At 53.7% G+C, this 24,050-nt stretch overlaps 11 protein-coding genes across 11 annotated transcripts; 6 read left to right on the forward strand and 5 right to left on the reverse strand.

Moving 5' to 3' along the window:
• Positions 1-84: 84 nt before the first annotated feature.
• Positions 85-1,654, reverse strand: J4E78_001328 (uncharacterized protein; the record flags this gene model as incomplete). Its single annotated transcript, XM_049361987.1, has 5 exons — positions 85-1,073; positions 1,121-1,358; positions 1,404-1,492; positions 1,550-1,570; positions 1,624-1,654. The coding sequence occupies 5 exons, from the start codon at positions 1,652-1,654 to the stop codon at positions 85-87; spliced, it is 1,368 nt and encodes a 455-aa protein (XP_049227270.1).
• A 322-nt stretch (positions 1,655-1,976) lies between these two features.
• Positions 1,977-3,709, forward strand: J4E78_001329 (uncharacterized protein; the record flags this gene model as incomplete). Its single annotated transcript, XM_049361988.1, has 4 exons — positions 1,977-2,084; positions 2,381-2,444; positions 2,499-2,924; positions 3,225-3,709. 4 exons carry the CDS (start codon positions 1,977-1,979, stop codon positions 3,707-3,709), a joined length of 1,083 nt encoding a protein of 360 aa, XP_049227271.1.
• A 570-nt stretch (positions 3,710-4,279) lies between these two features.
• J4E78_001330 (uncharacterized protein) lies at positions 4,280-5,179 on the forward strand (the record flags this gene model as incomplete). Its single annotated transcript, XM_049361989.1, has 2 exons — positions 4,280-4,664; positions 4,746-5,179. The coding sequence occupies 2 exons, from the start codon at positions 4,280-4,282 to the stop codon at positions 5,177-5,179; spliced, it is 819 nt and encodes a 272-aa protein (XP_049227272.1).
• A 586-nt stretch (positions 5,180-5,765) lies between these two features.
• On the reverse strand, positions 5,766-6,975 carry J4E78_001331 (uncharacterized protein; the record flags this gene model as incomplete). Its single annotated transcript, XM_049361990.1, has 2 exons — positions 5,766-5,801; positions 5,938-6,975. 2 exons carry the CDS (start codon positions 6,973-6,975, stop codon positions 5,766-5,768), a joined length of 1,074 nt encoding a protein of 357 aa, XP_049227273.1.
• Positions 6,976-7,293: 318 nt separating this feature from the next.
• On the forward strand, positions 7,294-8,234 carry J4E78_001332 (uncharacterized protein; the record flags this gene model as incomplete). The annotated part of the gene is given in 3 exon segments (XM_049361991.1): positions 7,294-7,298; positions 7,317-8,134; positions 8,149-8,234. The coding sequence occupies 3 exon segments, from the start codon at positions 7,294-7,296 to the stop codon at positions 8,232-8,234; spliced, it is 909 nt and encodes a 302-aa protein (XP_049227274.1).
• Positions 8,235-9,791: 1,557 nt separating this feature from the next.
• J4E78_001333 (uncharacterized protein) lies at positions 9,792-11,541 on the forward strand (the record flags this gene model as incomplete). The annotated part of the gene is made up of 2 exons (XM_049361992.1): positions 9,792-11,257; positions 11,310-11,541. The coding sequence occupies 2 exons, from the start codon at positions 9,792-9,794 to the stop codon at positions 11,539-11,541; spliced, it is 1,698 nt and encodes a 565-aa protein (XP_049227275.1).
• Positions 11,542-11,794: 253 nt separating this feature from the next.
• Positions 11,795-12,190, reverse strand: J4E78_001334 (uncharacterized protein; the record flags this gene model as incomplete). Its single annotated transcript, XM_049361993.1, has 3 exons — positions 11,795-11,899; positions 11,955-12,079; positions 12,136-12,190. The coding sequence occupies 3 exons, from the start codon at positions 12,188-12,190 to the stop codon at positions 11,795-11,797; spliced, it is 285 nt and encodes a 94-aa protein (XP_049227276.1).
• A 245-nt stretch (positions 12,191-12,435) lies between these two features.
• J4E78_001335 (uncharacterized protein) lies at positions 12,436-14,646 on the forward strand (the record flags this gene model as incomplete). The annotated part of the gene is made up of 3 exons (XM_049361994.1): positions 12,436-12,492; positions 12,560-12,965; positions 13,034-14,646. The coding sequence occupies 3 exons, from the start codon at positions 12,436-12,438 to the stop codon at positions 14,644-14,646; spliced, it is 2,076 nt and encodes a 691-aa protein (XP_049227277.1).
• Positions 14,647-15,800: 1,154 nt separating this feature from the next.
• J4E78_001336 (uncharacterized protein) lies at positions 15,801-17,457 on the forward strand (the record flags this gene model as incomplete). The annotated part of the gene is made up of 2 exons (XM_049361995.1): positions 15,801-17,136; positions 17,195-17,457. The coding sequence occupies 2 exons, from the start codon at positions 15,801-15,803 to the stop codon at positions 17,455-17,457; spliced, it is 1,599 nt and encodes a 532-aa protein (XP_049227278.1).
• Positions 17,458-20,460: 3,003 nt separating this feature from the next.
• On the reverse strand, positions 20,461-21,747 carry J4E78_001337 (uncharacterized protein; the record flags this gene model as incomplete). Its single annotated transcript, XM_049361996.1, has 1 exon — positions 20,461-21,747. The coding sequence occupies one exon, from the start codon at positions 21,745-21,747 to the stop codon at positions 20,461-20,463; it is 1,287 nt and encodes a 428-aa protein (XP_049227279.1).
• A 1,026-nt stretch (positions 21,748-22,773) lies between these two features.
• J4E78_001338 (uncharacterized protein) lies at positions 22,774-23,699 on the reverse strand (the record flags this gene model as incomplete). Its single annotated transcript, XM_049361997.1, has 2 exons — positions 22,774-23,576; positions 23,663-23,699. 2 exons carry the CDS (start codon positions 23,697-23,699, stop codon positions 22,774-22,776), a joined length of 840 nt encoding a protein of 279 aa, XP_049227280.1.
• Positions 23,700-24,050: the final 351 nt, after the last annotated feature.

A 24,050-nucleotide genomic window follows, 5' to 3' on the forward strand; every position in this document is an offset into this window, starting at 1 on the left:
CCAAACACAATATAGCAAGAAGACGTTTCTCTTGTCGTCATATCATCAAGTCGTTGTCGTACCCTTTTGTTCATATCTCATGTCTCATAGCTTGCCTTTGCCGTCTTCGAGCTCGCAGAATGCCTTGAATGTTACCAGGCCCTCTGCGCCCTCCTCGTCCTCGGCATCAACATCGCTCTTGATGACGACCTCAGCAGTGGCACCAACGAAGTAGACGTAGCCCTCCTTGATCTCCTCCTCCTTTGGTCCCACGCTAATCGTTCCTTTGCCCTTGGTGCAGAGGATGATGCTGGGCCCATCAATCGGATCAAACGTAGCCTTTCCTCCAACACGGTTGAGGGCCGTCCGTACTACGGCGAACTCGGGAATCGGTGGGTTGTACAGCTTGTTGCTGCTGTTGGAGCTATACGCCGGTGCGTTCAACCTGACCTGTGAGTAGTCTCTAGGCTCCATCTTTTGCTCGCTGATCGGCGCATAGCTGTAGGTCAGCATCTTTGTTAGGTTGTCCACGTCCTTAAACTTTGGTGTGAAGCCTGCGCGGACAACGTTGTCGGAGCTCGCCATGCACTCGATGATGTCGCCGGAGAGGTAGGCGTGAATGTCATCAGCCTTGAGGAACATGGCTTCGCCGATGTCGAGCTTGACGTAGTTGAGGAAGAACTGGACGAAGAGGCCAATGTCACCGGGGAATTGGGAGTTTAGGCGTACGACAAGGTCTGCGAGCTCTTTGCCGTCGTTGGAGGGTGGGCCGCCGTCCGCGAACTTGTCGCCCTCAGATTCCGCTGCCTTGACAAGCTCTTCGCTGGCAGAAGACAGCGCGTCCTTGTCCGTGTTCATGAGCTTTGTAAAGGCAGACTGCAGAGCCTTTTTGTTCTCCTGCATATCCTCTTCCTTGTCCGATGTCTCCTTGCCACTGATGGTGTTTTCAAACTTTTTTGCCTCTTCTTCGCCTACTAACTTTCGCAATGAAGGAACGGTCTTGAGGAAATGGGCGATTTCGGCGAGGGGTCGGAAGCCGCAGAGGCCGTCGAAGGGAGTGACCGCAATGGTCATTTCGGGCTTGTGGTTGTCATCTAGTGAGGTCAGTATTTCTGTTGGAAATTTCCGTAATTATGCTGACCTGGGTAGTTCTTAGGGTCGCTTGCATGCAGCTGTTCGGCAAGCTTCTTGTTCGGGTGTGCCTGGATGCTCAGGGCCTTATTGATCGACAGGACCTTGAACAGGAATGGGAGCTTGTTCTCATAGCGCTCGGCGATATCTGTTGATAGCAAGGCTTGGTTCTCTTGGAAGAGGTCGAGAAGTGTTCGCTGCGTTTCCTTGTCTTTGGAAGGGAGCGACGGGTGTGTGCCCATCCATAGCTAACCGTGTCAACGACGCGTCAATCGCAGACCGAAATTCCATACCTCGGCATATGGCTTCTCCTCTTCAATCGAGAAGTCTGAAGCATTTGCAGCGTGGAACTTGGCGGCTGCAGATTCTTTGCCGACTTTGCCTGGGTTGGTTCAGCATACTGCTGGGGCGAAGGTGAGTGATGACGCGGGGCACGCACCCCAGTCGTAGCTGTTAACACCTGGATTTAGTTAGCCAATGCTGGCTCAAATCAATTTCACTATCTTGACCTACCGCATTCTAGTCTGATAAGAGGGTTCCGCATCTTGAATATGGTTCGGTCGAGTGTGGAGGTTGCGTATGTATTGCGATGCTGCGAATTGGCGGAGGAGCTCTGGGCGGGGCCCACCCACTTGTTTGGTCCCGCACAATCGTCACCCTGCCGTTGGTTTAAGCTCATCCCCTCTCCCATGACTAGCGTACCCTACCCTGCATCCCGCCGACTACATGCCCCGACGTTGATCATCTGCAGCTACTTCCCTTCCTCCACCTCAGTCTGTCGCTTCCACACCACCACATGAACTACCTGCAGCGCCTTAGGTAACACGAAAAGAGCTGGGGAGTTGACGGGCCACAACTTCCTCAACATGGCAGCCCGCAGCAGGCCCCGTGGTCAGTTGAAGGAGGAGTTCGACGAGGAAAGAGCTCTCTGGAACTCGATCAAAGCTGACGGACGTCGCGTTGATCAACTCATGGTACGAATATACTTTCTTCATTAACACCAGCATTACAATTTGCATCTCCATATCTATCGCCAGCATTCCTCACCATGAGCGAAGTACCGCGTAATCTTCGCGATTCTAAAGGCTACGTGGGCCATAACCGAAATAAATATGGAAGAGATCCAGAGGAGGAGCGGGATCTCTGGAAACAGATCAAGACAGATGCCAGACGCGCCGACAAATGCGTGGTATTACACAGACCGTGCCTTGTCGCATGCATTACTTAAATCATCTACACATAGATCCGCTTCCTTGCTGACATGCCGCAGAAAGAGTCGGATGCCTTGCAAGAGAAAATCACCGCCCTCGTCGCAGAACAGTCTGCTCGTCAGCGTTCGTTGCCCAACTGACTACTACATATTCGTCCCACTGTGCTAACCCGGCTAGACCGCGGCGAGGAAACCTCAGCCCGTATTGATGACGAGCTTGAAGACCTTCTGCGCGAGAACATACGTAATCTAAACGAGGCACAGACCCTTCTCCAGCAGGTCGAAGGCGGCAATGATGTCTCCACCCAGATAGAACTCCTGGCTGCCCTCCGTCAGTCGGAAGAGGCCCCGCCCTCAGCATCACGAGCCACCAGTGTTGGGCACGGAAAGTCTGGACGCGACCGCCAAGGCAAGCGAAAGCACAACGACAACATCGACGACCGCGACAGCATGGCTGCGGACAGTCCTGGAGGTCCCAGCCCAAAGGTCGTTATCAGCAGTCAGAAAGATCGACTGGTAGCCAAGTCGGGCAGTAGCAGAGCAGGATCGGTACCTGTTGCGAGAGAGGGCAGTGTGAAGATGGACGAAGACGACTCGGGTAAGGGTAAGATGGTTCTTCCTCCTTCCAAAACCAAGCCCACAATCAAGTACAAGACCAAGCGTTGAGCTGTACTTTGCTATCGGCGTTCACCTTAGACGGCAGACGATACCCACTGGCATTTTTCCTTTCGGCTTGTTCGAGGTTTGTAGTCGGATAGGCAAGCTCATAATCTCACCTCATCTGATCTCATACTTCTTTTTATGTGCTCATGCCACCATGTACCATCTCTTCTATCACAGCGCCCTTTTTACACATCATCCCAAGTCCCTTCAGACACCACGTCAACTGACAATATTATTATAGAAATCCGACCACGTCTTTCGCCGCAGACAGAGGTCCTCTACCGAAACAACGCGAAGAATCGCTCTTCGGCGTCCTCCATGTCGTTCGAGGGCGAGGGCATCTTGTGCCGCGTGACATCCGTAATCGGCGAAGGAAAGCAACGTCGGTACGAGATCATCGATGCTGATCCGGACCCACCGACACCATCAGTACCATACCGTGCTTCCGTCAATCACCTGATACCCATCCCACCACCCTCATCAAACACCACATTACCAGACCTTAGCAAAGGCAAGAATGTTCTCGCTCTCTACCCAGGTACCACTACTTTCTACAAAGCGGAAGTGGTGGCTGTCTGGAAGCAGAGTGATGGTAAGGTTAAGAAAGAAGATGGTGGCAAAGAAGGAGATGGTGTGGACAATCTCGTTAGGTTGAGGTTTGAAGGTGAAGATGAGGCAGATCGCGAGATGAGTGTAGAAAGGAGGTATGTGCTGCCTGATAGATGAGCGGGCAATGCTCCAGCTCCCCAGGGAGGGATGGACTTTCGGTCATAGCAGGCTCGAATTGAGTCTCACTGTGGAGTGTTGGATACCATTGGGGGAGGTTGTTCTTTGGCATGGGTTGGCTGCGGATACCTCTTGTGGTGTATTTTTGCTTTTTATCCTCGCATACTTTAGTCACGCTTTCTTTACCTAGTACTATCGATACCTTATCACCAAAAAGTCATACCCATCTGCAATGGTTCGCTGTCTAGTCAAGCCATAGAGTGTGGCCAAGCCGCTAGCACCAAAGCAAGCAAGCGCCATCTGGACACGTCCCAGAGCGCATCGCCAACAAGCCTCAAGACTCCGCAACGCGAACCAACCTGACCCCGCACAAGACGCAGAAAAGCATTCTATACCCCGATCTAGTGTCGCGTCACTGAGAAGATCTTGGTAGGCGCCTACGATCCCACCCTCAGACTTCCAATCCAATCACAAGCCCGACTACCGAAGCCATCAAGCCCGCGCCGCACGCCAACTCCACCAATATCCGCAGCTACCTAATCTCCACCACCCACCCACACTACTGTCGCCATGAACAACTTCTCTTTCCTCGAGTCCTCCCAACAACAAGCCGCCCAGCAACAGCACAATCAAAATCGCCCTCCGCCCTCTCCCTCACATTCACAAGCCGGCAGTATTGCAGGATCGCAAGTTAACGGCGGCGGCCAAAACGGCGTTCCAATGGTTAATGGCCTACCCAGCGGCGGCCAGCAGACGGACATGAACCATCTGTGGGCGGTGGTGCAGCAGCTGAGTCAATTGCTAGAAGAGAACAAGGCGCAAACGAGGGGTATCGTGGAGGGTGTCGCTGCGATACAAGGGAGGGCTGCACAAGAAGAGGGAGGTGAGGTTGGTGGGCTCAATCCGAGAAGTGCAAGTGGAATGGGCATGAGGGAGGTCAATGGAGAGATCAATGGTATGTGGAGTCTGTATTGAGAGGGTTTGGACGGCGATATCTGTCTGGACTCGGATGAACACATACTAATACACATTACAGCAGCGACAGTAGCACACCTACAATCACAGCTCGCGAGCGCACAAACAACCATCGCATCCCTAACCTCAACCAACACATCGCTCTCCGCCCTCCTCACCGACTACGAATCCGCTTTGACCCTTCTCCTCGATAAACTTCGTCCGTACGCCTATTCGCAAACCTCCGCCATGCTTGCTCTGCACAAACACTACCAGGGGCTTCTTGACCAAGAACGCTCGACATCTATGGCGCTGCGGCTTGAACACGCTGACTGGCAGGCTGGGCTGAGTCGCGTGGCGGCGAACGCAAGGAGCGCATTAAGATGCCAGAGCGAAGTCGAACAAGGTTTGAGGGGCAGATGTAAAGAGTTGGGAGAAGAGAATCGCGTGTTGAGACGGATGGTGGGCTGGGAAGAGAGGGAAAGCAGCGATGATGAGGCCGAGGACAAAGCATAGTTGGGCTCCTGTGAGATGTCATAGGAGGTACATCTTTCACGCATTTTTGTTATGCATAGCGTTGGCGTTTGGGGATATCACAAGTCGGTCACGCTTTAGGAGGGGCATACCCACGGCTGGCGTATTCTTTCACCAATGGGCGACACTGGAAGACAGGAACGTCAAACATACTCAGTTGCAAGCTCCCACGTCACTTTCGAGCAAAGAAAACTCTGGATACATTTCCACACGAAAGTAATGACGTTCATCAATTCTTCCATTTGAACCCGCCCCGATATCTTACACAGGAAATTTAACTAAACAGGACGCAGCACCCGACCCCTGGAGCCACCAACATCTCCACCATGCTCTCCATAACGATAGAAAATCGCAATCCACCCCACGACATGATACGCATCCGCATCCCTCACAACTCCCAAAAAATCTCCTTCAAAACCATGCACGTCATAGGTACCATCGTCTTGATACACAACCGAGGCTACGTTGTGCATCTCGCAAAGGATGGTGTGGCCCTCTGATCGAAGCCAGGAGCGCGTGTCGGCCACGTCTTGTTGCGAGACTGTGGGATGGGCGGGAGGGAGGTCGGCTAGTTCCGTGGCCGGAGGGAGGGGAAAGAGAGAGTCTGTTGATGGAGATGTTGAGGGTGGAGATGGTGAAGATGGGGATGGAGATTGGGAGCGCGAATGACGGCGCTGTACTTCTCCATAGGGTAGTATTTCAGCGCTCCTGAAATCGTGTAATTCGTGCAAGGCTCCTACGACAATCTCTGCGTTTAATTCTTCCCGGAAACGTTGATGGATAGCATCGTTGCGTGCTATGATAGCTTGCTCGACTGTACTGCTATCCATTGGACTTGGTTCGGGATCGGAAACTTCGAAGCTTTCAGGATGGGGAAGCTCGGGGGGCTCTTGACTGGTTGCGTCCTCGAGGATTTCGCCTTCCTCTGAACCTTCCTGGTCCTCTTGGGAATGGCCAGATGCCCATCGCTCGTGAGTCTCTGAATCTTCGTCAGGCTGACGGTCGTCGTCGTGTTGCTCTTGCTGGTGATCCTCATTGTCCTCTGCATTCTCCGCGGCCCTCGCTTCAAATTCTTGCATATTCTGCGGGACCCAGACCTCGCCATTCATGTTGGCACCCCTAGTCATCCAGTTCACACAGTTCACTAGCCCAATGCGTCTCGTCTCAAGCTCCTGGCTTGCCCAAGAGTCAGCAAGACCGTCTTCGCTGAGCCTGTTCCGGATATGATTCGCTACGATAAGCTCAAGCCAGTTGTCCCCGATCTCTTCATGCCAGTCGCATATGAATTCGTACGCTTGGTGATGATGTTCACGATGCCATGCCCTCCTTGATTCGCATGGAATGTACACGAGATCCGGGTGATCAGTCCGGATTTCTCCATCGTAATATGAGTCAGCGTAAGCCATAAGCCAGTAGAAAGCCTCGCGGTTGTATACACCCTCGTTGTGCTCTTCTTCGTTATCGTGTATTTGTTCGGGTGTCAGAGCATTAAGGAGACAGAAGACCGTCCGGCACATGGGACAGGCGTTGCGGTTCTCACTGGCTGATTCCATCCAGTGGAGACAACATTCATTGTGGAAGATGTGGCCGCATGGAAGGCGCACTGCAACGCCATTGTCCCAGTTGAAGTCTTCCCAGCATATACTGCAGGACTCGGGAAGCTGCTCGGAGTACTGAACGGACCCATCCATGGTAGCTATGAATTGCCCCATTGCGGGCAAGTTTGGCATGACACCATCTTGTTGGTCAGGAACTGGAGCGGTAGTTTGCATCGACATGGTTGAGTTGAGTTAGGGGTTTTGCTTGCTTGACAGTTGGGGGCAAACGAGTGGAAGCTTATATACAGACTCCTTGGGGTTCATCGGGTCTTCCCCACAGGGAAAGCGATGCTCAGTACATGGCGCGGGTAGGGTATTTCACTTCGCGCATCGCCACGACTATATACCCCACATATACTGCTACCTATAGCCATTCACTATGAAGGCAATCACATGGCCATATATAAAGCACGACAATCTGAATCACCCACTGCTGCAGTTCACACTAAGAACACACTCGCACACCACACTCAACCAGCTCGCACACCCTGCGCTGACATGGCGTCCAACAACCTCCCCAGCCTCGAGCACTTCCTCGACGAGCGAATTCGTCAACAAGCACAAGACTTTGGGCTCACCGATGACACCAACTGCGCCATCTGTCTGGAGCTCCTGCAAGTAGACTCACAAGATCCGAGTACCCGCGTTGCTCAACTCCCCTGTCAACACACACTGCACCTCCACTGTCTACGAGACATGACAGAAGGCTACACCGACAACCGCAACAAGTGCCCGAGCTGTCGACAAGAGCTCTTCGAGCTAAACTTGCTACCACCAGCAAGGGAAGCGCTGGCGCGGAAAGAAAAGGAGACGTATTACGACCGTGATGCGTCTTTTGACACCAAGCGCTATACCGAGCTATTGACCATCACCGACAACCTTTTCGACGAGCAACTCAGACTCCATGGAACTGGTGCGGAGTGCTATGTCGGGATTCCAAAACGTGTATGCGCATCGCGGATCCAGGCGGGGCTTCGATGGGTTATGATATGTGAGATGCACGCTGCGGCTGAATCCGCATGGTTGGAGCTTGAGGTTGCTCGGCGTGTGGAGGACCAACTTAGACATGCTGATATGTTGGAGAGTTGGTCCGGCCGTATCTTCATGGGTGCGCTGGAGGTCATGCAGGATATGTTCGATGAACAGTTCCAGTGTTCGGATGATGAACGCGAGCTCGAGGACCGTGTTTCGGTAACGGACGACGAGGAGGGGAGTGAGGAAGACGAAGTAATGGAAGATGTTCGTGAACGACCAACCCCACAGCCGTTAAGAGGGTCCATGAACGAGATTTTCGGCGGAGCTCTTGCAGCGCCGTGGACTCCTACATCTCGAGATTATCGTCCGAACGAACAGTCTCCAAGCCCTCCGAGGGTTACACCACGGCGGTGGTCAACCCAGAGTCTCCCACTACCAAGCCCGGACACGACATTGATGGCTGAAGACTGGCACAGAGAGACGCAGTCAGCACCGTCAGCTGCAAGTTCACCTACGTTTTCACACACATCATCAGACGACATGTTCGCAGCCCACGTATTGAATAATGTCGGCCGACAAAACCAAAGCGCTCAGCAGCGTTTCCTCCAAACCCGTGAGAGACTTCGGCGAGATCGAGTCATCGTCCTTGAGATACGTAATGTGGCCTCGGCGGAAATACATGGGAACCGGGCGCGACGGATCAAACTGCTTTCTGGAATTGACATTGGGGTTGTGAGGGATGTTGACGGATATGACGTCGTGGGTAGTATGGCCATCTTTTGGCGTTGGAATGCGCAGGGTTGATGTGCTTCGAGTGCGTTTGGACGTCAGACTGTCGGGTGATAGGTTGGTTTGCGGGATACAAACGCTATTCATGCGTTCGAGTAGAGTAGTATCAATTGGTTTGTTGGCTTCGATCGTTTGAGGTCCGTGGCGCGTGACCTTCGCGCTGACTCTTCGGGACGACATGGTGTTTCGAGGAAGCTGATGGGGTCATCGACGAACGACGTTCACGCCGATAGCGCATGTTGGACGTCACGCTGATGGATACTTCGTCCCATGTACTCGCCCTTTAGCGCCATCTCAGATGTATAAGTATCTCTCCAATCCCCCCAACTTCTTCTTTCCTCATCACTCAGACATGGTCGGACCAAAAAATGACGATCCTCACATGGATGTCCGTCTAAAAACACGATTCTTACCTGGTCATGGGTTTGCTGGAGTTGAAAAGAAGATTGCGATGTCGATCGATATGACTTGAGATGGTCTATTGACATGGCGCACTAAGTTTTGATTTGAGAAGTGACTCTGAACATGACTTTCACATTGGACTTTTGTGACCAAGCATAAAAGATGACATGAATAAAAATGGGAGATTTTTGAATAAGCAATGATTAGAATAACGGACGAATAATCCAAACTCGCAACTGCATGCCCAGACGTCCGCTCGCTAACCCCCGTCCTTACCCCAGACTTCTACCTCGGCACAACTAGCAATCCCCCGCTTATCGCACCTCACCACTTTCACTTCCGTCCCCCGTCCGAGTCCACTTCTAACGCAATCGAGCTACCCGACGTGCTGTCTTAGACTAGTTGCCCCGTTTATGCAGCGGCGTCAGCAGAGATGCCTCGGGGTAGAGTAGAACCGGTGGATGGGTGCGCTGGGTTACACCATGCATGTATCGCGACTTCCCATCTCGAAAAGTGTCGTTGTTATATTTCAGACATTTTGATCACTAAGCAGAAGAAGGAGTCGGTAGAACGTAAGTTACTATTCCTGTGTGTACGTGTACTTGATTGAGTGGTCGCTGATGGATGCCGAGTAGGATTTCGCTGACGCCTATATCGCCGGGCGTCTGACTCTGCAAGCCATCAACAAGGGCTACGGCACAGAGCACATCGTGGATACCAATAGTGGGCCAAGAACCAAGAGTGATAAGAGTGGACCCCGTCATTACAAGTTGATTCTCCTCCTCGACATCTTTGCGACGTTTCCTCAGCCAGCACATTGAACCGCCACCATGGTGATCAAATCCCAGTACTCGGTCCCTATACCCCAGGTCTCACTACCAACGTACATCTTCGACTCGCCTACTGTGGAACTACCGAAAGAACCGTTTTATCTTTCAGCAAGCGAACCTGAAAAGTACAACATCTCCTTACACGATCTCCGTCTCTATGCGAAACGCTTCGCTTCAGGTCTGCGGCGCGCAGGCCTACAGCCAGGAGACCGCGTGCTACTCTACTCAGGAAACACGCTCTTCTTCCCAGCAGTGGTGATGGGTATCGTCATGGCAGAGGGTGTCTTTACCGGCGCAAATCCTACCTACATTGCCCGAGAGCTAGCGTACCAATTGAAAGACAGCGGAGCGCGCTTCATGGTATGCGCAGAGGGCAGTTTGGACACAGGAATCGCAGCTGCGAAAGAGATTGGCATGGGCTCTGAGCGCATCTTTGTCTTCGACGATGATGTTGCCACGTTCGAGGGCCGTAAAGTGGAGAAGAAGACGGAACTCGGAAATGTCCGCCACTGGACTGAACTCCTCGATACGCCAGATCGCGGCGACGCGTACTCATGGCCCGACTTGAAGACCCCAGAAGAGCTCGATCGCATAGTTGCGCTGAACTACTCCTCGGGTACGACTGGTGTCGCAAAGGGTGTCATGATAACGCACAGAAACTATGTCGCAAACTGCAGCCAACAGATACACATTCAGACCACCAGCCCCGACTACCATGAGAAGCTGAAGACGAAGAAGTACCTTTGCTTCCTGCCCATGTATCACGCTATGGCACAAGCGATCTTCTGTTTCGGTGCGGTAAAACAACGCGTACCGGTTTACATGATGCCCAAGTTCGACTTTGTCGAGATGCTACAGAACGTATCAAAGTACCGCATTACGGACATGGTTCTGGTACCTCCGGTCATCGTGGCCATGGCAAAGCACCCTGCGACGAAGAAATTCGATTTGAGCTCTGTAACGGGCGTCTCTTCCGGTGCTGCCCCACTCGGTCGGGAAGTCATTGAGGAATTCGAGCGCCTATGGCCAAATGGCCAGGTCAACGTCAAGCAAGGCTACGGCATGACGGAAGTTACCTGCGCAGCAACGACATTCCCTCCTTCAGCCTACTCGTCCAGCTTCTCTGTCGGCGAAGTTCTAGCAAACTGCGAAGCAAAGATCGTTGTAGACGATGACGGCAAGGTCGAAGCGCCACAAGGCGAGAGAGGCGAGATCTGGGTTCGCGGACCCAATATCATGAAGGGGTACTGGAACAAGCCCGACGCAACCAAGGAGACCCTCACAGAAGATGGGTGGTTGAAGACGGGAGACGTGGCCTACGTGGATGAACAGAACCACTTCTTCATAGTTGATAGGAAGAAGGAATTGATTAAGGTCAAGGGTCTACAGGTTGCACCGGCGGAGTTGGAAGCGCTGCTGCTGGACCACCCAGACGTGCAGGACGCTGCTGTTATTGGCGTTAAAGCGTAAGTTTACCCGCATTCTCTACAGTCTGTATCAACAGCTAACCTTTATCAGCAATGGCGATGAATTGCCTCGCGCGTACATTATGCCTCAGTCGCCCGACAAGGCGACTCCCGAAACTGCGGAGAATATCAAGAAGTGGCTGGCTGAGCGCGTTTCTAGACATAAGCGCTTGGAAGGTGGTGTGCATTTCATTGAGGCGATTCCGAAGAATCCCTCTGGCAAGATTTTGAGGAAGGAGTTGAGGGAGAAGGCTGCGCTGGAAGATACCAAGGCGAGGTTGTAGATTTGATAGAGGCGTTTATAGAGAGGTAGACCTTTAGCAAGACAGCGATTCAGCGTTCCGAGTCAGCCATCATCTGATCGGGTACGGGATCTAAGTCAGAGCTGGATTTCTTTCTTCAACGCCTTTCGTCCAGAATGTCAATTGGCCCCGAAACATGGATTTGATGTCTTCGTGATTCTTGCTGCTTTGATATATACATGCAGCATGCTCCACTCGTGACTGACACGTTCATCGACCATTCCCGCATAACACCTTAGTTGCTTCGCTGTCCGTTCTTGGCTGCCCTCAGCTCGTCCATCTTCTTGACCCGCTCCTTGAACTCGTCGTACTGGCACTTTTCGTATGAATGCCTCTCGTTCTAGATTTCTCGTCAGCCACCCGCTCTCGCCCTTCTTCATCCCATTCTCGCGTACCTCGCACTTCCATGGTAGGTAGTACTCCTCGTACCGACACCGGTTCAAGGGGATAAGAAGATGTGCGCATGAGTCTCGGTAGGAAAGCGGTAGTTTGGCGGCGCTCATTTCCTCGCGGGTAGCCTCTGCAGTCCCGTCAGTTTCTATTACTTGGATGCGTAGGATGCGTTAGCGGACGTACTCCTTGGCTCGCCGTCGAGGCCGACGGCATGCTTGATGGTTTCTGTGACAGTCATACTGGCGGCCCGGGGTGTTGTTTATCGTCAATGGCGCGCGGGGGGCTGGTGGGCGGAGGGTCGTCGGCGGGCGAGCTTGGTGAGGTTCACTTGGTGTCGGCAAAGGCAGCTGATGACCCCGACGCTTGGCAGGGCAGTCGCGAACGCGGACTCCAACGCGCCTTCCCCCAGGTCTGACGCGAACCGCAGACACGCCTTCACGAAATCACTTGACACGCCCCGAGACACCTTCTACAGCTAATCGAATGGTGAAGATGCCCCCCGCGCCCGATGGCAAGATTTACTCGGCAACATACAGTAATGTGCGCACTCCCCACTGCTTGCGACACCTCACCTTTGCGACGATGCACTGACAAAGCCCGCCTGCAGGTCCCCGTCTACGAGTGCAATGTCAACGGCAACCATGTCATGCGCCGCCGCGCCGACGACTGGATCAACGCGACCCACATCCTCAAGGTAGCCGACTACGACAAGCCTGCGCGGACCCGTATCCTCGAGCGCGAAGTCCAGAAGGGCGTGCATGAAAAGGTCCAGGGCGGCTATGGCAAATACCAGGGCACATGGATACCGCTGGAGGAGGGACGCCATCTGGCAGAGCGGAACGGCGTCCTGGACAAGATGCGCGCCATCTTCGACTATGTCCCTGGCGACCGCAGCCCTCCTCCTGCGCCCAAGCATGCGACTGCTGCGTCGAATCGCATGAAGCCGCCCAAGCAAACTGCGGCTGCGGCTGCTCGGAATGGTAAAAACGTCTATTCGCTTGAGTCTATGCAGTGTAGGAGGTCACTCTCATTGGTCGTCGTCAAGCTTGGATATGGGAGACAATGCTGACTGATATCGCAGCATTCGTAACCACCAGCGCGCAGTCGCAAGTTAGCGAGGAGCCGTACGAGGCCTCCCAGATCAGGTCGCAGATCTTCCGCGAAGAGACACCGGACAACGAGACTGTCATTTCCGAGTCGATGCTGGGCGACGCAGACATGCTGGATTCATACTCGACGGGCGGTAATAGGAAGCGCAAGAGGGGGATGGATCAGATGTCTCTGCTCGACCAGCAACACCAAATATGGGCCGATCAGCTGCTGGACTACTTCATGCTGTTGGACCACGAATCAGCCGTCTCATGGCCTGAACCACCGCAGAGCATAAATCTGGACCGACCAATCGACGAGAAGGGACATGCAGCCATGCATTGGGCGGCGGCTATGGGCGATGTGGGGGTCGTGAAGGAGTTGATACACCGGGGAGCGCGCATCGATTGTCTATCGAACAACCTAGAGACTCCCCTCATGCGCGCAGTCATGTTCACCAACAACTTTGACAAGGAGACTATGCCGAGCATGGTCAAGATCTTTCAGCAGACAGTTCACCGGACAGATTGGTTTGGAAGTACCGTATTCCACCACATCGCAGCGACAACGAGCAGCTCAAACAAGTACGTTTGCGCGAGGTGGTATCTCGACTGCATCATCAACAAGCTGTCGGAAACATGGATACCAGACGAGGTCACACGTTTACTGAATGCAGTAGACCAGAATGGCGACACGGCGATCATGATTGCTGCGCGGAACGGGGCGAGGAAATGCGTGCGAAGTTTGCTAGGACGTAATGTCTCCGTAGACATAATGAACAAAAAGGGCGAGACGGCAGACGATCTGATCAGGGAGCTCAACAGTCGACGACGAACGCATGGACGCCCGCGGCAAGCTTCATCGTCACCTTTCGCGCCACCACCAGAACACCGGCTCAACGGACACGTCCCGCATCTGGATGGAGGACCGCTAATCCCCGTGCCATTCCCCAGCATGGCTGTCCGAGAACCTATCCAGTACCGCTCACAGACCGCTTCAAATCTCATGAACAAAGTCGCGCCAACGCTGCTAGAAAAGTGCAAAGAGTTAGCCGAGGCATACGAATCCGAACTGCAAGAGAAGGAGGCAGAATCCTTCGACGCAGAACGCGTAGTCAAGCGACGCCAAGCCGAACTCGAAGCCGTACGAAAGCAAGTCGCCGAGCTCCAGCTCATGTCGAATGGCATACACATCGACCTCAACGACGATGAAGCAGATCGGCAGCAAGAAGAAGAACTACGGTTACTTGTGGAAGAAGCCGAGTCCCTACTTGAAATTGAGCAAAAAGCCGAGCTGCGTCGACTGTGCAGTAGTATGCCGCAGCAAAACGCTGATTCCTCACCTGTGGATGTAACAGAGAAGATGCGACTAGCCCTCCTACTCCACCGCGCGCAACTCGAGCGGCGGGAACTCGTCCGAGAAGTTGTGAGTAATCTCAGTGTGGCAGGTATGAGTGAGAAGCAGGGCACGTATAAGAAGCTTATCGCAAAAGCGCTGGGCGAGCGCGAGGAAGACGTCGAGTCCATGTTACCGGAGATTCTGCAGGAGTTGGAGGAAGCGGAGACACAGGAACGGGCTGAGGGGCTGGATGGGAGTCCGTTGTAGGGCTTTTTGGGGTGAGGTTTTGGGCTAGGTTGGTTCGGTGGATTAACGAGTATTTATGATCAAGATAGCGAGACATCTATCTCTTAATGTATACATGTATTCAAGTCTGGTCTACCGTTTGGCGATATGTCTTTCTCGCAAGCTGCTCGCCTTCATCAACATTGCCAAGAGGATGTCGTGTGCCAAGTTGGATCAACTTTCACGTGTCGCAAGCATGCCATGTGGGTACGCACCTGTCGGGGTGCATACGGCTGGAGTATCAAGACGAGGAAGGAACTAAACAGATGCGCTGAAGTCACAATGGTACAACAAACAGGTCTGTAGTTATCCGAAGACGATATAGCCTCCTTAGCTTTTTTCTATTGTTATACTTCGCGGGAGATACGTGCCCAGTCTTTTCCCTGAATGCAGTAATGGGTGCTTGCAAAGGCACGATCGCTTGCGAAGACATAGAGAGCCGAAAATGGACAAAGGCGGGCTGGACTGTAAGAGCATCACTCGTGTCTTATCTCTACAAGTCTTGTGCGCCTTCTATTCTGTTAGTTTTCAAGGCGCAACCACCACGTCTCTCCCCTCGACCAACGACGGCCCCCAGTTTCCAACCCAAAGTACCTAGGTTACCGCGTGTATCTCGAAAACATCCGGCCGCGCTCATGGTTCGTGAGTGTGGCGCTAATGCGAGACACTTGCTGGCACATGGGTGCCCAGGTGGTGTGCGTGGGGTTATTATCTCTCACATGACCCTAGATGCAAGGCGGCTCGCTCTCACGCATGAGGCTAAGCTATGACGTGCTCAGGCGGAACTGCGGTCGACACCCAACCTTGGTGACGGACGTGATGGAGCCGCAGAGGGTGTTTTTGGAGGATGGAGATGAAAGGGGGATCGTCTAAGTTTGTGGGCATGCTGGGACGCGTGGGCACGGAGGTAGCTGGCGCGCGATTGGACACTGGGCTCTTGGAGCGGAGTTCTCGCGGAGGTTACGGCACCTGGGGATGCAGGGGCCGCATCGCATTGTGAACACCTGGATATCGCCAGCTGCTTACCACGATCCAAGACAGCATAGTGTCCTGCCGCCCAAGACTATCACACGCGTGCAGCGGTCCCACTCACCTACCATCCGGTACTGTCATTCGCTTGCGCCTCCACTCACCTTATGCCTGCTGAGTCCATACCGCTGAGGAAGAAGCCTCCGCCGCATCCTCGCAAAACCCTCGTCCACACCCTCTCCGAAGACTTCACCCTCGAGCCCCCAAATAGAAGTACCTCGCCCGTCGTCGCTTCCGGCTCGAGTTCCCGCCAACTCTCTCGCACACGCTCTTCGTCGCGCCAACATCGCAAAGCCAACGGCAAGTCAGCGCTCCGAGAACCAGATAGCCCTGGCAATTCAGAACTCGAGTTCGACGACTGGGATGAACACGACGCGGCCATGCCGTCAGATCTGAGACCCTCATTGGACCATGCCGAGTATGGGCGCGCGAATGCGCCCTTGCTCGGGCGCAAGACGGAGGACGACAACATGGACGACGGGTTGCTGGGAAGGAGCACACATCACTTCCACGAGCGGGATCCCGAGATGCAAGCCAAGCATGAGACGCGGAAGAAGTACACTTACGCCGCGTTTCTGCTTGCGCTGAGTCTGGTGAGCTTCACAGTCCAGACCGAGACGGCGGTATACATCCAGCACCAGTTGAAATGGGAGAAGCCGTACTGCATGCTGTACATGACGCACGGCTCGTGGATAGTGCTCTGGCCCGCGACCCTCTTCCTGCTGCGACTCCAGCACTGGAACGAGCCGTGGCCGACCTTCTGGCGGCGCCACGTCCAGCTGCTGCGCCAAACCGCCCTCATGGTCCAGCACCAGAACCTACACCCCACGCCGCGTCAATCCCAAGTCTCGCCCGTCCGCTACATGCTCAAGATGACATCCTTCATCACATGCGCCCTCACCCTCGCAGGAGGAAGTTGGTACGTAGCCGTCAACCAGACGACAGCCAGCGACTTGACCGCAATCTACAACTGCTCCGCCTTCTTCGCCTACGCCTTCAGCATCCCCATCCTCCATGAGAAAGTACGCGCGAGCAAGGTCGTTGCCGTCGCCATCGCCATTGTGGGCGTCTTCGTCGTCGCATACGGCGACCAGTCCCCCGCAAAGCACGGTTCTAAATCCGGAGGCGGAGCCGGCGGCGACAAGGCGCCCCCGTCGCACGAAGCTGAGAACCGCGCTTTTGGCAACCTCGTCATTGGCATTGGCAGTGTCTTGTATGGCCTATACGAAGTGCTGTACAAGAGGCTGGCGTGCCCACCAGAAGGCGCCGCACCGAACAAAGGTGTTATCTTCGCGAATCTGTTTGGTAGTTTGATCGGCGCCTTCACTTTGAGCGTGCTGTGGATTCCGCTGCCGTTTTTGCATTACATGGGGTGGGAATTATTCGAGCTGCCGCATGGAGAGCAGGCGTGGATGATGGCAATCAGTGTTTTGGCCAATGCTAGTACGTTCCCCTCCTTCGCTCCTTCCCCAGCACACCGCAATACTGACTTCATATACAGCCTTCTCAGGAGCCTTCCTCGCGCTCATCTCCCTCACCTCGCCCGTCCTCTCCTCCGTCGCCGCCCTTCTCACCATCTTCATCGTCGCGCTCGTCGACCAGCTTCTACCCCCGCCGCTCAATTCGCCTCTTACACCCGCGGCTATTGTTGGAGGACTTCTCATCATCGGCGCGTTTAGTTTGCTGTCTTGGGCGAGTTACAAGGAGATGGATGAGGAGAGGAGACACAAGCTTGAGGAGGCGCCTAGTGAATTGGATGATTAGATGGGCGCGTCCAACCAACGACGATCCCGATTTCAAGCCTGTTTTCCAAGCCAAACGTACTACTGGAATTCCTCAATCTTTCTTGAAGAAAGTTGAAAAGCCAGTCGACGAAGAGGCTGCAAAGGGCATCATGTTGAACGCCGACGGAGAGTATGTTCAGGTCATGGCATGCTGGTGTTTTGTCGGCTTCGGCTGGGTAGAACTTCTTTTGTTCTTCTTTTTGGGAGAGTGCTTCGCACTTGCATTTTTTGGGTGGTTCATCTGGGATGATACATTTCGGACTTCGTTACGCGCCGCAGATGAGGCACCATATTGGTTTAGAATCTTCGGCATTGCCTGTCGTACTTTGGTTTGGCCATATTAGTATAGCATGCATAAATGGGCGTTCATTTAGGCGTTGCAGAGGGTAGACTATATCGTCACCCTGGATGTTAGAATGGAATTTTGGTTCGGTTTACTACGTTTGTTCTGTCGTGTTCACTTGTTTGTCCGAAGGAAACGGCATGACAGAAGCACTGTTTGGGTCGGAAGGGAACGATATCAGTATTATTACGAGTAGAAAGATGGAGAAGTAAAGGTGATGCAATGATAAGGGTGTCGTTGTAATATCGCTATCGGGATGTTGGGTGCGGCATTGGTTGACCCTTAACGCGAACCTGGGTAGGGAGGACTGGATGAGGAGAAAGGGTCTCTTTGGATAAGGACTTACGAGGGCAGAAGATGGTATATCAGTAGGTGTTCAGCCACTTTCTTGTCTTTTGAAAACATTTTTTGATATTTCAGCCAGTCCGTTGTGGTGGCCTGCGCTTACACTGTCGATCGCTGTTTCTTGTGAAGACGAGGCATGCGTCGTCCCTGAATTCCAAGGCTACATGAACTTTTGTGATCACGGACCGCCGCTGTCGGACGCATCAAGATGACTCAAAAGACTGCTTTCACATGCAAATGCACAGCATGGTCGACCCTGAGTCTCAACAGTACCAAATACATCAACACTGCAAGCGGAGAGCTGCTAACCTCCGGAGCTCAAAGACGATGCGATAGAGCATATACCTGCATCATGACTTGCTCGCCATTACAGCACGAGAACACCCTGGAGTATGTAAGCAGACTCAGTACAAGAGGGCCGGTGGACCTAGTACCTCAATTCCCCAAGATTCTCCTCTTTTGCCAGATACCCAGACGATTTCTTTGTCAACGACTCTCAACACCTTCTCTTCTTCATTGGCATGCGTTCAGCGACTTGATACCCATCTCCTCGTTCTAGCCATGCCTCTTCTACAGTCAGTACCAGATGCGAAGGATGTCGACGTACCCAGGCCGTTGCGTATCGACAGGTCAAGGTCAAGACGTTCGCCTCCTTCTTCGCCGTTGCCGGCGGCTCAGCAACAGTCTCGTCGGTTCGGGACGTATATCCCGCTGGGTGTTCCCCTTACTCCTTCACCACAGCCTCGTCCAGTATCAGAAGTTTCTGGCTCGCTGAGAGTAGCTCACAGTCCATCGCCACGAGTTCAGCCAGTGCCAGATCGTTCACCGCCGCCTTCTTCGATTCCGTCGCCGGTGGCTCAGCAGCAGCACCGCCGGGTAGAAGGCTCTGGCTCGCTGAGAATTTCCCAACCTCCATCATCACGGGCTTCGTCTTCTTCAAGTCAGCAGCAGCATCGTCTTGTAGAAGACCCAGCTTCGCTGAGAGCTCGTCAATATCCGTCTCCACAGGCTCAGCGGGTGCCAGTTCGTCAAGATGGCGAAGCACAGAACCGGTTGCGTGTCACCAACTCAGCAATTACTACGCCTTCGCCGTCACCATTTCCGCAACAACCTCGCCGATTAGAGCTGTCTACTCCGATACCCTCTCGCACAAACTCAACACCGTCACCACTTCTACAGCCGGTAGACACCCCTCATCGTGACTCTGAGACGAAGACTCCACTGTAAGTCCCCCTATACATCCTCCCCTTTCCCTACTACTGCTTTTCTCTTCCAGCTTGACTCTAACAACATTACTCCCCAGCAACACCCTAAACATCAGACGCAGACTCACAAGTCTCGCATTCAACGACCCAACCACGACCTCCACACCCCTAAGAAACTCCGTACCAGAACCCACCGTTGACACACCCAAGCCCTCCACCTCAGCCTCCACCTCATCCACCTCAACAGCCCAATCCGCCTTTCCACCCGACAAACAACCACCATCACCACCAGCAGCCCCAACAATAACCCTCACCCTCCCCGCCCCCCTAACAACCACACTCGCCAGCCCCCAAACCAGCACGCCCATCCCCCCCGACATCACAACCCCACCAGCACCACCCGGACCCAAACCGCGGCACCGCACCCCCCTCCAACTAACCCGCTCCCTAACGACCAAGCTCAAAAAACCGCTCGCCGCCCTCTCCCTCCTCACCACCCGCCGCTCCCCACCGGGTACCACAACCGTAAGCCGCGTAGCAGCCGCCACACAGAATTGGCTGTGCACCGCAACGGCCATGTCGCGGACTGGCGGCGGGTTTGGCATTGCGTTTGAGAGCAGTACGAGGAGTGCGTTGGGTGAGGTGTTGGATGAGAATGGGTATGTGGGACGGAGGGTGGAGAGTCCGGTTGGGGATAGGGTGGGGGATGGGGATGAGGAGGAGGAGGGGGAAGATGAGGAGACGGTGGTGCAGAGGGCGGTGCTGTTGGAGAGGTTTGCGTTGTTGAATTTGGAGGCGGGGACGAGGAGGAGGAGGGCTGCGACGGTTGGTCGGGTGGAATGATGGGCGTGAGGATGGGTAGAGATGGTGGATGGTGCGGGTGGAATTGTTGGGGGAGGTTTGGATGGTAGCTTTGGTTTGGGTTGTAGGTATGGATTTGTTGATTGTTAGACTACCTAGGTATACCCGACACCAGCAATGGAGTCTTACACCCATTTCTTCTTCTCGGATTTATAGTTTCTTAATGGAGTCTTTTTTTCTTTTTCTTTTAAAAAACACCCATCTGCATTCTTCAGGGTCTTTTTAAGACTCAATCAAATGGTACCCTCCTCAACCCCCTAGCACCGCCTTTCCTCGCCTCCCCCTCCGCGCCAACCGCAGCCGGCACGCGGATGCCACAGCAGTCTCCCCAACCCGCACTCGCATGTACATGTCTCTTCCCCGTCTCGTCGTCAAACACCTTGACCTCCCCACCCTCTTCTTCCTCTTCCTCCTTCTCCACACCCGCCTCCTCTTCCGTGCTCATACCCTCAACAGGGGGAACCAAGCTGCCAAACAGGAAATGTTGCATAACGGGTAGCTTCTCCAGAATCTCCTTGCGGAACATTTTCCGCATCCCAGATTCGATCTTCGCCCATGACTTCGCGGAGGATATGTCGTCGAGCATGGGTGAATGCCATCGCAGACCCTCGACGTTCTTGACGGAGTTGACGAAAGATATTTGATCCAGGTAGAGAAATTCCTTGCTCTCCTCTTCCAGTACCAACGCGTTGTGTATGCTCTTCGGTGTGATGTAGGGGTGATGAAGCAGTTGCGCTGCGCCGAACAGGAAGGGCAGGAACTGGTAGTCGTCCAGCCCCCAGACACCATGCGAACCCGCTGGCTCGAGGTAGTATGATTCCTGGACGCGACGCATCAGGCGGAGGTATGCGGGGAGGACGACGAGGGCGAGCGCAGGGAAGGTAGTGTCGGGGAGTATGCCGATGCGATTCAGACAGAGTAGCCAGAGGAAGAAGTTGAGTTCGTGGCCGGATCCGTAGTCTATTCTTCGCTTGTTTCCGAAGGAGTTGTGGAGGTACGTCGCTATCTCATCGACCTGCGCCTTGTCGCTCAACCCGAGCTTCTCGTGCCATAGCGGTAACACGGTCTCGACTTCATCGAGGAAGGTGCGGAAGACTGGGTTGCCGAAGCGCGAGCCTGTGTCTTCTGGTGGACATCTATCTAGCACTTTCTCCGCTTCTGCTAGTATCTGCACGACGGTCTTGACTGTGTCTGTGACTTCTTCATCTTTGATGCTCGAGATGCTGCGGTCGCGTACTGAGTCGGCGATGCCGAACACGAAGGCTTCGACTAGCGTGCATGTCTTGCTCTTGAGGAACAACTGGTGGTCTTCTGGGCTCAATATGCGCCTCGAGGGTCGCGTGTACGTATGTCTCTCTAGATTCGGGGGCGCGGGTAACGAGGGCGTCGGTGGGGGAGGGGCAGACGGCGGTTCTCGCGATGTGGGGGCGCGTTTGCGGGGGATAAGCTTGGGGAGTTTGGCGCTGAGGTCTGGCGGAGGCGACGGGATGGTTGGCGGTTGCGTCTGTGTCATCATGTTGTGTACTTTGTGTGTTGGTTGTTTAGGTGTGGATTGTTTAGGGTGCTCAGCGTCCGAGGCGCGTGGAAAGTGGAGGAACGGGCCGCGGCTCCGTGAGCGTCATTCGCGACTTTCATCGAAGGTTTGTTACACCAGACTAATCTATCGAAGCTTCCGTTGCATTCAGAGAACGGGATGTCCGACAGGACAAGATGACATCGCTGTATCACTACACATCCTCGCCATTTTCTCTGTTCAGATGAGATGCATATGCAGCCTTGTGAAAACCATGGATCTCACATCCTGAATTCGTCTCTACAGCACACAAGACGTCACTCATTACACAAAGTCTCGCACAAACGTCGTTACATGCGTCTTCGGAAGCAAGGGAACGCCTCCGTCGTACCAGCCTTATCGGCAGGGCGCAGCGTGATGTCAGGTCGTTGCAACCGACTCTATTGTGCAAAGTAAACGATGCACGTCTCGGCTTGATTGAGCATTATACAGGTTACAGTGAGCATGCTCTCATCATCTTCGGGAGCACTTCTGGTTTTTAAAGGAAAGACGATGTCATGTGGGGCTTGCGCATTCAAGTTCCATATGAGCTTGAGTTCTTCTCTGAGATTTCTCGGTGCGTTCGATTGCGCCGTTTCTTTCTTACTTTGAAATGGATTGCTATCAATTCATGTCAGTTACTCCATACCATCATCTGTTCCTGATGATGCTACTGTGTCTTTCTGTTTCCTTCGAGAAGTCCGCACGGCTTTTGTGTCTACATGGTGGATCTCTTTCTCATACGAAAGAGGTTCAGCTGGTGAGATGAGAAGTGAAAAGCAATGAACAAGGGAACGCGACATTTGAGCAGGACTTCATATACTCTTATCGTTTTGCTATATCCAAATATATACTTTCTATATACATCGAAATCGTCCCTATCCAAACTCGTCCTATCATCTAATCCGCGGGTATCAAACGTGCTCTGAACGTCTCTTCAGCCCTCCATATCACCCCTACAACCTACACAAGAGTAGATCAATGACAGCCTTACATAACCGTACAGCACCCAAGCTTCTTGAGCAACCTAGACAAGCCCTTCTTGGCCATCTGCTCAATCTCATCGTTCTGACCTTGCTGTTGTCCATGATGCTGCTGGCCACCGTGTTGCTGACCACCATGTTGCTGGCCGCCATGTTGTCCGCCATGCTGCCCACCATGTTGTCCGCCATGCTGCCCACCATGTTGTCCGCCATGCTGCCCACCATGTTGTCCGCCATGCTGTCCACCATGTTGACCACCATGTTGTCCAGGGTAACCACCATAGCTCGGAGCCTGAGGCGGTGGCGGCATCTCATGCACATCACCACCCTGCAAGTTCACAAAGATCCTACCCTCATTCTCCTCAGTGCGATACTGCAATCCCAATTCGCGGCACACCTGCTCGACTCGCGGCTTGATCTTCTGGACATGGTTCCTGCTGTGGTTTCCCTTGCCCACAATAACGTGTAGATGGCCTTCACCTCTCTGTCTTGCAACCCTAATCCTCTCTTCCAGAACATCCTCGGCCTCTTCTACGAACAAGCCGTGGAGATCGATGGTATCGCCTGCGACTCTGCCCTCGGCGTTGTTTTCACGGAAGATGTAGTCGCGCGCTTGATGGTTGTATTGGTCCATCTTCGCGGCGTGGGCTTTGCCTTCTTCGGAAAGCTCGTGGGCGCGCGCTCCATCGCCGGATTCGTACGCTTGGTGGGCTTTGTCGAAGCAGGAGGAGCGTTTTGCGGCTTCTTGGCGCGCGAGGTCGCGGAGACGGTCGTACTCGGCTTCGGTATCGGCGGACGCGTGGTTTAGGGCTGGAGATGTTTGTCAGGCAATGCGCATTGTAGGTTGTGAGCGGTAGTGATTGTTCGTCACGGCGTGTCAGGCTTCGAGTACGTACAGCGCGCGCCCAATGAGTGCATTTCCATGGCGGCCATCTTGTCGCGACACCAATTATAACAATAAAATTCGCGTGAGAAGCGTGGGTGGTGCTGTGTTATGTTGTTGTCGAGCGACAGCACACATTAAGATGAAGCTCGGAGCCGCTAAAGCGGGTACATGCAGATGCGCAGGGTCCAGATTTGACGTGGCTCAGCCGTGAAGATCGGGCAGCCCCATCGTGGAGTATCCAAGATTGAACCACTGACACGGTAACAATGCGTTGTACTGCATGTAGAGCGGTATGAATATGGACTCAATTGGATGGGTATAATAATCGTACGACGCTGCTTTGGTGCCGACAGACCCGCAGAGCTTGCGCTGTGATTCCGCCAACATATTCTAACCCC

The sequence above is a fragment of the Alternaria triticimaculans genome, assembly GCF_023758025.1.
Source record: "Alternaria triticimaculans strain BMP 0046 chromosome Unknown scaffold_1, whole genome shotgun sequence".
NCBI classification, from domain to species: domain Eukaryota; kingdom Fungi; phylum Ascomycota; class Dothideomycetes; order Pleosporales; family Pleosporaceae; genus Alternaria; species Alternaria triticimaculans.